The sequence below is a fragment of the Perissodus microlepis genome, chromosome 1 (genome assembly GCF_051167445.1).
Source record: "Perissodus microlepis isolate ML-2025 ecotype Zambia chromosome 1, ASM5116744v1, whole genome shotgun sequence".
Lineage (NCBI taxonomy): Eukaryota > Metazoa > Chordata > Actinopteri > Cichliformes > Cichlidae > Perissodus > Perissodus microlepis.
This window is the reverse complement of record NC_140461.1, coordinates 26,984,884-26,996,403: the sequence shown is the minus strand read 5'-3', so window position 1 is coordinate 26,996,403 and position 11,520 is coordinate 26,984,884. Positions and strand designations below refer to the sequence as shown.

The window sequence follows — 11,520 nt, the reverse complement described above, 5'->3', positions numbered from 1 at the left end:
CATATCCATCAAAGGTTGGGACATGCAGGAAGAGCACACATGCTGTCAAAACTAAGACAAAAATACTGGATATTAAATGCAAATTCTGCTGCCAGGAAAATCATCTCTCGTTGTATCATGTGTAGACGCAACAGAGGAAAGTTTGTTGAAGAAAAGATGGCGGATCTGCCTGAAGAGAGAGTCCTGCCAGACACAGCTCCATTCACAAATGTTGGAGTGGACTATTTTGGACCTACAGGTGTTAAAAGAGGACGAAGTCTCCTTAAAAGGTATGGAGTTCTTTTTACTTGTTTCACCAGTCGTGCAGTACATCTGGAGATTGCATGTACACTTGATACAGACTCCTGTATAAATGCTGTGCAGAGGTTCATCTGTAGACGAGGCCCAGTTTCGACCATCAGATCTGATAATGCTACAAATTTTGTTGGGGCGAATCGAGTGTTGAAAGAAAGTTTGACTGAGCTGGACCATGCTAAAATTCAAAAGGCTTTTGTTCAGGATGGCATGAAATGGAACTTTAACATCCCAGCAGCTTCTCACCAAGGCGGTGTGTGGGAGCGCCTCATTCGTTCAATAAAGAGTATTTTAGCCTCAGTTCTCAAAGAGCAAGTTTTGGATGATGAAGGACTCCAAACAGTCTTCTGTGAGGTTGAAGCTGTATTGAACGACAGACCCATTACTAGCGTTTCAGATGACTCAAATGATCTTGAAGCACTGACACCCAATCACTTGTTGTTGCTGAAAAATAAACCAGTTTTACCACCAGGACTGTTTGATCCAAGTGATCTGCATGTCAGGAAAAGGTGGAAACCGGTACAGTACATGGCAGAGTTGTTCTGGAAGAGATGGCTTTCTGAGTACCTACCTCTGATGCAAGAAAGACAAAAATGGATGAGGACTAAAAGATGTCTTATACCTGGAGATGTTGTTTTAATTGCAGACGCTACAGCTCCAAGAGGATCGTGGATGATGGCAAAAGTCTTAAGTGTAAACCAGGGTGCAAAAGGCTTGGTGCGTTCTGTGAGACTACAAACAAAGACCAGTGTTTTGGAAAGGCCAGTGACAAAACTTATTTTGCTACTGGAAGCCTCATCGTGAAGAAGATCATTAACAAAGATTAAGGACCTGCTTAAGGGAATAGCTCCTCCTTTTGGGACTTTAAAGTAATTGTGATTGTATGCATAATTAGGGGCCGGAGTGTTGGAGATATTTGTTCTTATTTTTTATTATTTTGAAATTAGTTAAAGTTTGTTGTTAGTTTACTTATATTTTGGGATTTATTTACAAGTTTATTTGTCAGTTAATATTTTGTTTCAATGTTTGTTTGATGTTACTTTGTTAAATTAGTCAGTAAGAGCTGTAGGGCCATTTTGTTTCTATAAATAAAGAGACTGGTATAGGACCAGCATGCACTGGGGTGGGCCTATGGTTTGTTTGTTTTTTTTTGTTTTTTTTACCAGAGCAGGAGAAGCAGCAAGAAGTAACAAAAAAATGGATCTTGTTATTGCTTGCCAAACTGGATAAATAAACCATAAAAACGCAACTTTCAAGTTTGGACAGTGGACTTCTTTTGCCTGCGTACGAAATAGTATCTCAGTGCAGCAGTGGCTTGTGGACTTTTAATTGTGGGATGTTTGGTTTGTCAAACAAAAGGAATTGCCACTACAATATATATATATAGATTCCTAATGAGTAAGGAAATGACGTCGGAGTTTCCACCCGTGATTGCTGGGAAGCGTCCCACCTCGCATCCCCGGGGGTTGTTTATACTCCACCCAGGAGCTACAGGGGCAGGGACGGATTGGTGGAGACGCGCACACAGCGTTATAGTCGGATACGTTGCTACTATTATTTTGCTGTAAGTACATAAACTTTGCTATGTAGTTTTTTAAGTATTGTTTTTGTGTGCAAAAAGTTACACATCGTTTGTGTCAGTCCAAGTTTACATCATTAAAATACCCTCAGAACAAAACAAGTCAAGTGAGCCCTCACATACGAAGTCGGAGTAAAGCTAGCCGCACCGGCAGCCGCACCTACAATATTGTTGCACTTTTCTTATTTATACATATATATTCCTGACCTTATCCCCAACTAAACAAAATTTCAGTATTGCAGCACTGTATTTTTGATATTGTCTATTTTTTATGTTATTACAGGGAAACTTTAAGAGGTGACGCAAATATTTTACTGGATTCTTACTCTGGGTCACCCCTACTCTTCCTCTTCTGTCGCACAGCTCTCCAAAATCATTAGTGAGTTATTCTTATACGTTAACACTACCTCCACCTGTCTCTTCTTCTTGTGCATACTGGCTATTAAAGGCTCATCAGCTTCTATACAAACTGAGGAGGTGTGCTATGGCAGCAGGTGGCAGTTTCCATCTAATTACCCTTACCTTATAGTGGACTGATATACTTCAATCAAAGTAATGGGGGATCTGTGAAAGTTGTAATTAAAGATGGGAAGGTGAGCAGCTTCAGGTTCTATGTGACTATTATAGATCTGGAATATGATACATTTAAGGCTTCTGTTTAAAAGTAGTAAACTATTTTGAGGACAATAAATAGAACCTGTTTTAACCCGAGGTAATGTGTAAATATATATGTGCTGTCTATCTTTCAGGCAACAGATGCAGGCTTCAGAGTCTCTCCTGGCTCAATTTATCTTACAGACGTGACAGAAAGAGATAAAGGAATTTATTTGGCGTCATCTGGTGGCCATCAGCGTCACAATGTTGTTGAACTGAAAGTCTTGGGTGAGAATTTGGGCTGTACTTTATATTTACATCAAAAATATATATAGGTATGTGTGTAGCTACCTAAATACAAGTCCATTTTTTTTCTTAATGTGCATTTTAAGAATGTGCCAAAAAGGTCAAGAGGGATTACTACTATACTTGGGAGGACTCTATCCCTAGACCGGCTGAAATCCTGGAGTTTATTCCCCTTCACAGTCTGGACCAGCCAAAGATCCTGTGGAATCGCACAGACTCTCAGATCAGAGAAAGTAGGGCATGGGTGGAAAAACACAAGTGAGAGCTATCTCAGCCCCACACACTCTACACAGTATTCCCTAACTTTGTCTGTCCTTTTACAGCATTTATGTCAGAGAGTACATTACTCACTGTTATTGCCTTGGTTGCCATTATTGGGATCATCTGCATTTGCTGGTCTTGTAAAATAAACTGCAAGTCTTCTCCTCAGACTGAAGGCTCACTTGAGCCTGATGTATATTATCATGTAAGTAGTCTTTCAAGTGGAGATTAATAACAGCTGTTTTAACATTTAATTAAATTTCCTTATTTCAATTACAGGATCAGGATCAACCTACAGGTCAACGTTATTCAGGTGAACCACCTCCTCCATATTGGTCCTGTCAGCCCATGAATTTTCATGTTTCTGAACAACCTACGGGTACCTCGACTGAGCCACCAGTGGGTGTAAAGCTTGATTTATAGTTTTATACTGTTTTGAAAACAAGTAATCTTTGTATTTTGGCCTGCTGATAGCATGTGTTTGCTATGATGTGTCTTCTCTTTATGTTAGTCTTATTTTATAGAATCTTAAAGAATCATTAGCCTCAGATACATTGAGATATTAATGATTCTTTTTTGCTATATTTGTTTGATCATTATTTTTGTTCCTGAATATGAAGTTTGTTCTTTCAGTCAGTCTTTTTAGCAATAAAGTTTCTTATTATGGCCTGTACTGTTGTACCCAGCCTGTGCTCGAGGAATTCTAATGGAACGAAGAAATTTTAAGAGATAAACAAATATTTTGAAAACAAAACAAAAGAAACTATTACTTTTCCACAGCACACACACGCCATTTGTCTCATCTGAACTGCCTGCCGAATTCATACAATAGCTCAATTTGTAATGTGTTTTTTCACACAATCATGATTGTTAATTTTACAATTATTTTCAGAGTTAGGTTACTTTAAAAAGAAACAAATAGAAGGTATGGTAAAAAACACAGCATAAATCACAAAATCTATTACGAAGCTATATTGTCTTTTTACTTGAAAGCATTAAACTGTAGCCCCAAAATTTTAAGTGCAAATTCCCTTAAAACCGAAGTAGGACAAAATGTTATCACTATAAAAATCCTTCTTGCTATGTGGACTGATGTATATATATTTTTTCTTTTCACAGGCATATCATGAAGTAAGTATGCATGTGAACCCAGTTCAGCCTGAGGTACAAAAACAAAAACAAACAGAATTCCCCCATGCACTCCCAGAAACCAGAAAAAGGCTGACTCATTTTGCTCATTGATCTAATGTACCTTTCTTTTCTTTTTCTTTTTTTTTTCTCTGCTATCTCCAGGTTGCACTTCCAGGAAGGTGGGATTCCACTCCACATCCCTCAGTCGGCTCAGACCCCCTCCTCTCAACCCTGGAACCACACTTTGATCTGGAAGGAGTAACAGTTCCCTCTGCACCTCCTCTTAGTTCAGAGTTTTAGAGCTTAAGTTCAGATGTTGTTTTTTGCACTCAAACTGAGAGATATTTTAACTATTATAAATTATTCTCTGTTATCTGTGGTTTGTTCCTCCTTTTTCAAACATGCAGCAGTCTACCCCCTTAAAAAACTTTAAAAACAAAAACAACATATATTAATAATTCTTCTTGACCTCACCTCAACCCTCAGATCATGTTGTATGCGTTAAACACGTAATCTTCTGTACAGATTGACAAAGTTTTATCTTCTTATGCTCCTCTCTCTTCTGGAGTCCCACAGGGTTCCACTTTGGGTCCCCTTTGATTTGCATCTGCTGTAAGCTACATGCTAACTCTTGGACACATCTTGGCCTAACGTGTCCGAGATCGTCACTTCTCTGCAGACAATACACAACAACTCAATATACGAGACGTCATAACAGGATATAATGTCCAATCTGGAAGGAAGGAACTGGATGTCCAATTTTTTTTCTGAAACGGAATAATGGAATTTATTGTATTTACACCCTCTCCACCCAGCACAAACTTTTTGTGTTGGAATCCAATTTCTCTTTTGATTTGCACGTGTCTAAAGTTATGCAATTGTTTTTTTTATTCAGCTTAGACAGATATCTGTCTAAGCTGAATAAACTGCTCTAAGCTGCTCATTCCAACTCAGAAAAGGTTATTCGTGTTTGTATTTCTTGAAGATTTGGCTGCTGTCATGCTGTTAACTCTTACAGCATTCATCATAACATCCTCAGACTTCAAAATGCTGCTGCAGGCTTTTAATATATAGAAAAAGAAGCAGTAATGTTACACCAGTCCTCACATGCTTTCACTGGCTACCTTTTAGTTGTAGAACTAATTTGAAGATTATATTGGTGGTTTTTAAGGCCTTAGGAAGCTCCTGTCTATATCTGCTGCTGAATCCTGTGGAATCGCACAGACTCTCAGATCAGAGAAAGCAGAGCTGAGGTGAAAAACGGTAATTGGCAGCTGTCTTACCTCACTCAGGCAGACAGTGGGTACTACAACTTCAGGGATAAGAACCACTCTGTGTTGGCCAAGGTGCTGCTCATAGTACAAGGTGATGTGAGAAGCTGCCTGTGAGATTTCTGCATTTTACCAGATTAAATGTTCTAATGAAGTCTGATCTGTGTCACTAACAGAACTAACCAGACACTATGAAACAAGGTGGAATGAGCACATTCTCATTGAATCCCCTCGGGGTCCTAAGAAGTGGACCATGACTTTTACACCTAAGGGCCAAATGGATCCCGAAACACTGATGGATGGCAGTCTGATCATAAAAGATAATCACTTTTCTGGCAGAATTCGTGCAGTGATGGATGGCATAATTATAAATTCTAGAGACTCTGGCACCTTTGAGTTCAGAGACCCAGAAGGCAACCTGATCTTGAGTGCTCAGCTTGAAGTGACCCGTGGTAAGCAACAGAGCATTTCTCCTCATAGAGTAGAAGTTCTAACTAACATTAACCCCCACCCTCTACACCATATTCCCTAACTTTCTCCATGCTCTTACAGAAATGTTGCCACAGTTTATATTTATGGCTGTTATTGCCTTGATTGTCGTCGCGGGGATCATCTGCTGTTGCTGTTGTTGTAAAAAGTGCTGTAAAAGGGACAAGTCTGCTCCTCAGACTGCAGCCTCACCTGCACCTGCCGTATATTATCATGTAAGTATTCTTTTAAGTATAAATTAAGACCAGCTGTGTTAATATTTGATGTTCTTTTTTTAAAATTTGAAAATCCTTATTCCAATTACAGATTGAGAATCAACCTGCATGCCCAAGTTACTCACATCCTTCAGCTTTGTCTTATCAGCCTGTGAATTCTCATATTTCTACACAACCTTCAGCTACCTCCTCTGAGCCACCGGTAGGTGTAAAGCTTGATTTAAATTCAAGGCAAAGATAAAAGAGAGGTGAAAGGAACTCAGCCACTTTTGTTGTTTTAAAAAGAAATAGTAGTTATTTGTGGATTGGCCCACTAAGTCTTTATCTCGTCTGGGACTGCCTGGCAACTAACATTAGCGCCCATCCTCTTTCCTCTTCTGACTCATGTGCTTTTTCCTAACTTCACAAATGTACCACAAAGTGAATATCCATGAGAACCCCGCTCAGCCTGAGGTACATACACACAAACAAACATACAAAAATCCCCATGAATGCATAAAACTAAGAACAGAAATTTCCTCATTCAGAGGCATTTTTGGCCTGTCAGTGACTGATTCATTTTACCCACTGTGCTTATGCACCTTTTTTCGTTTTACCGATGTCTCCAGGTTTCAGTACCTGAAAACCAGGCTTCCACTCCAGCTCCCTCAGTCGGCCCAGACTTCCTCTCATCAGACCCGGAGCCGCAATTTGAACTGAAAGGATTAGACATGCCTTTTGCACCATCTCTTACTTCAAACACAACAATCTGTGATGTTTATAACTCAGACAAACTAAACTTTCCGTAAACAGTATGCTGAAAATTCAGGTAGAGTTTATTATTGTTTCCATTTTCATCTTTGCAAAGCCATACACGGACAGGAAAAGGACCATGCAGACAGATGTTAATCGCACTGTGTTGATGCATGATCAGTTTTTTTATCTTTCACACAAAGATGTGCTGTTGTAAAATGTATGGATTCCAAATATATTTTTTCAGTTAACAAGATTGCTTGTAAGTTTGTAAGTTCATGTCTTGCAAACATTTTGGTTCTGGAAAGCTTTGGAATTTTTAATTTTTTTCCTAAATTTCCCTCAGGTATGAGAACATAAATCTCACTCAGTGTTGTCCTCCAAACATTCTGTTACAGCAGCTTAAGTGTGAATTACAGGAATCAGGGTTTTATTATATTGTGCAATATAAATGCATTTACCATAAATTAGAATTGTTACTTGCATGAAATAGTGTCTGCTTTGCTTCTCTTCACAGGCTATTTATGGATATTTATGGAATGACAGATAATGTAGTCCGGTATCGTGGCAAAGCGTGTAATAGATACGGTGGACCAACGTGCCTATTACATGCTTTGCCGTGATACCAGGCTGGATAATGTTGCTAGCTTTTGCTTCCATGGGTATTTTCTACCTCTGTTATGTGCATCCAGCTCCATACATCACTTGTTTGTAGCTTTTATCATTGTGTTTTGAGGGATGGTGGGCAATTTTTAAATATGCCTTTTTATATTGTCAAATTCTCAAATGCAATACAAGTATAACTGTGGTTCTGTATATCTTTAAACAGAAGCTTGTATAAAAGTTTTATCGGGCATTGAAAAACATGTATCGTTTATATAATGTATGGAAAATTCTGATAGTTGTTTGCATTGCATGAAGATGTCTGAATATGGAATTAGTGTAATGATTTGAAAAAGACCTTAAAGAGCTTACATGAATTTTTCAACTCTGTCCCTCTGTCTCGCTCCCTCTTTCTGTCTCACTCTCTCTCTAACACACACACACATGCACACGCACACGTGTGGGGACACAGTGGAATAACAACACCACTACTTCTTACATTTTAAAAAATCTAAATGGAAGAGCCCCTTAAAATTTGCATGGAAACTAGAGGGTTAGATTTTCAACATTACAATTAGCATTACAGTTGTAATAGCTTCTAATGCAACTGTAACTCATTTAATTATAAGAGCATTTGTATGTTGACAGACATTTAAAAAAGCTGGTTTTGGAGAGTTTGCTACTATGCAGCTCTTATAGCAAGTTGATGTGCAGATGTTAATTCCTGCATGGATGTTCCTTTGCCTACATGCATGTAGTTTAAGTAATTGCTTGGTGTTATCATATTTCGTAGATAAATATAACTTGGTGTCATCTGCATAGCAATGAAAATGCATGTGTTTTCTAATAATATTGCATGAGGGGAAACGTATAATGTAAAAAGTATTGGTTCTAGGACAGAACTCTGTGGAACTCCATGAAAAATTCTTTAACTTACATTAATAATACCTGTCTACCTGTTCATTCCTGGTCCATTCCTGGTATAAAGCCTGAGAATAATTGCTATGGCATGGGATTAAACTTTTCATCTGATTATATATATATATTATTTATTATGGACCAGTACAGTTCAGTCCAAGTAAAGGAGGCTCCTCAAAATTTGTGGTAAATGTTTGAAGGTAAGCTGCTCCACGTGCTGTGTGACCATGTCTGGTCCATCTTCTGTTGGAAAACATTAAACCCTGGTATGTGATGATAAATAGAATCTGTTCTCACCTGAGTGAATGTATATGTGTTTACATTTCGGGGAAAGGAACCCAATTCAGAATCTCCCCTGGCTCAATTTGTTTTACAAATGTGATAGAAAAGGATCAGGGATTGTTTTTACATCTCATTTGGTGGCAAGCAGCTATTGTTGTGTAACTGAAAATCTTAACGAGAATTAAACTATCCTGCATCAACCAATCTGTTTGATAATAGATTTGTTTAGATAGACTGTTTCTTATAAAGAACCTTTCCACTTGAAGTACTTTTTTCTACTGTTTTTGTACTTAAGTGCTTTCTATCTAGCATTCACACTTATCATATCGGTGAGTAACTTGGGGTTCAGTATCCCAAGAATCCTTTGGCATGCAGATTGTAACAGCCAGGGATTGAACCACCAACCTTCTGATTAGTGGATGACCTGCTCTACCTCCAGAGCCCTGTTAGTTATGCATTTCTAAATACAAGTTCACTCTGTCTTTTGTTGTTGTTTAATGCTGATAAGCATTTACAGTATTGTTATTCAAATCTTTATTATTATACTATTTTATTATTATTAGTGTGAATACTGAAAAGCATTCACAGCATTGTTATTCAAATCTTTATTATTATAATATTTTATTTTTGTCAATACGACTTGTAGTATTTTCTTGGGAAGCATTTATTTCACAATGACTTGTCTGTTTATTTAAAGCAGCAGCAGACAAGTGTATGTCTGTTTGTGTGTGTGTGTGTGTGTGTGTGTGACCGCAACTCTAAACATAGTTGCGATCTGGTGTAATTTTTACATTTTTGATGATTTCTTTGAAATTTTCTTTTTCCAGGGTTTAATGATTGTACAACGTACATCTTTTATTACTTTAAAAAACTAGAACTGGTGCACAAGTTTGAATTTATTTTGAATTTCTCAATTCCACACAGGGTGGAAAGTATACATACATGTTCACATACATACTTACACCCCCACTAATATCTGGTTATCCATTTGCCAGTTGCAGCTTGACCAGATGCGTTTGGTTGCCATTAACAAGCTTCAACAATGCGGCATTATTTTCACTCGATATTTGACCACTCTTCTCGGCTGAAATAGTGGAGTTAATTTAAATTGGTTGGTTTCCTGATCCAGCTTTTAAGCATAGTCCACAAATTTTCAAAGGGGTTGAAGTCACAGCTTTGGGAAGACCGCTCTAAAAGCATAATGTTAGCTTGCATTATTCATTTCAAAACCAGTTTTTATGTGTGTTTGGGTAATTGTCCTGTTGGAATACCCAGTTGTGTCTAGCTGTTGATTTCACTATCTGTGACTACGTCCTCATTTTAGTTTTGACAGCATTTCTAATAGATAATGGCAGATGGCTTGAGCATGAATTGAGGCTGCAGTTTGGGGAACTGTTTTGCCTCAGAGGGAACTGGTGGTGGCTCCTGAGCCAGGCAGATCTCCATGTACTAATGACAAGTATATAAATTGAAAAAGGAAGGGAGGGTCAGGCACACAAAATGCAGCTTGTAGTGTCTGGGGGTCATATTTAGACAGAGATCCAGAAGGGAGGTGTATGGAGATGTGGTCCCAGTCCTGAAATTCAGATAAATTTCTCTCTAATTGAGGTGAAGTTGACGAAGTTGGAAGTAGTCCTTCTTCATTATTCCAAAATAGATTCAGAGTATGATGCTACCACCACCATGCTTGACAGTTGGAGCAGTTTTCTGTAAAAAATGTTCGAAAGGGGTTCAAATCCATCATCTGTCTCGGTCTTTCTATGTGGAGTTTGCATGTTATCCTGGTGTTTGCGTGAGTTCTGGGTACGCTGGCTTGCAAATTAGTGGCTTAAGTTGATAGGTTATTCTAAATTGCCTACAGGTGTTATGTGTGTGTGTGAATGGTTTTCTGTCTCTGTGTATCAGATGGGTGAGCTGTCCAGGGTGTACTCCACCTTGCCTTGTGGCAGATGGGATAGACTCCAGTCCCCCCAGAAAATCCAAAATAATTAGGAACTTGTGCACCCAATTCTTGGTTTTTCTTTCTTTTTTTTTTTTTTTAACAGCCATTAGAGACATACGCTATGCAATCATTCCTTGAAAAACAACTTTTTATGATTTGAAGAAATCATGAAAAGCCTCAAATTACCATGACATCTTTTGACCACATATTTTTATGCATTTAACTATGTATATTTAAATTAAATGCTACTTTTAACTGTTCTTTACTTTCCCTGATTTTGAAATCAAGATATACTGGAGATACATTTACTTGAGTACTGGACTAAAATACTGAATCTGGACTACAGCACTGTAATATAGTCCTGGTATACATAAATAATAAACAACAAGGGAAGTTTATGTCTGTTTGTGTTTTTTTCTGCTGGTATATCTTTCTCATATTATACGTAAAAAGTCGTCTATACTGTCAACATTTACACAATACACCAACTGTATATTCTTTACAGTGATGATGACTTTAAGGGCAAAGAACAATGCATGAATTACATTTTAAGCAATGTGCAAAAGTACAGTTCTGTGGTACTCAACGAGTGTTTTCATTTAATGCTGCTTTAAAATCGAGGGAAATAAAGGGAAACTCTAGCTGAATGCATTTAATAGCTAGATACTTAAACTATTTACATTTTGTATATAAAATATAAACCCCCCAAAACCCAACAGTACATGTAATAAATCTATTGTTTGTGAAACGAGCCATATAAACTAGCAGGATACTCGGTCAGTTTTCCCCATTTCTAAATAAAGTGAATACGCTTAAGGCTTAAAGCCTTGGAGTGGAAGGAACGAAAGTGATCTGGCGCCCCCTGTCGTCGAGCAGGGAAACAACAAGAACATAATGTTTTTT

The 11,520-nt window shown here is 38.0% G+C and overlaps 1 protein-coding gene across 1 annotated transcript; it reads left to right on the top strand.

Annotated features, from left to right (window-relative positions):
• Positions 1-156: 156 nt before the first annotated feature.
• On the top strand, positions 157-8,826 carry LOC146393959 (uncharacterized). The gene is made up of 12 exons (XM_084925443.1): positions 157-269; positions 2,403-2,466; positions 2,623-2,755; positions 2,860-3,006; positions 3,097-3,239; positions 3,314-3,439; positions 5,380-5,530; positions 5,613-5,888; positions 5,989-6,140; positions 6,232-6,343; positions 6,550-6,593; positions 6,749-8,826. Exons 1-12 carry the CDS (start codon positions 157-159, stop codon positions 6,926-6,928), a joined length of 1,641 nt encoding a protein of 546 aa, XP_084781569.1. The 3' UTR covers positions 6,929-8,826.
• The last annotated feature ends 2,694 nt before the right edge of the window (positions 8,827-11,520 follow it).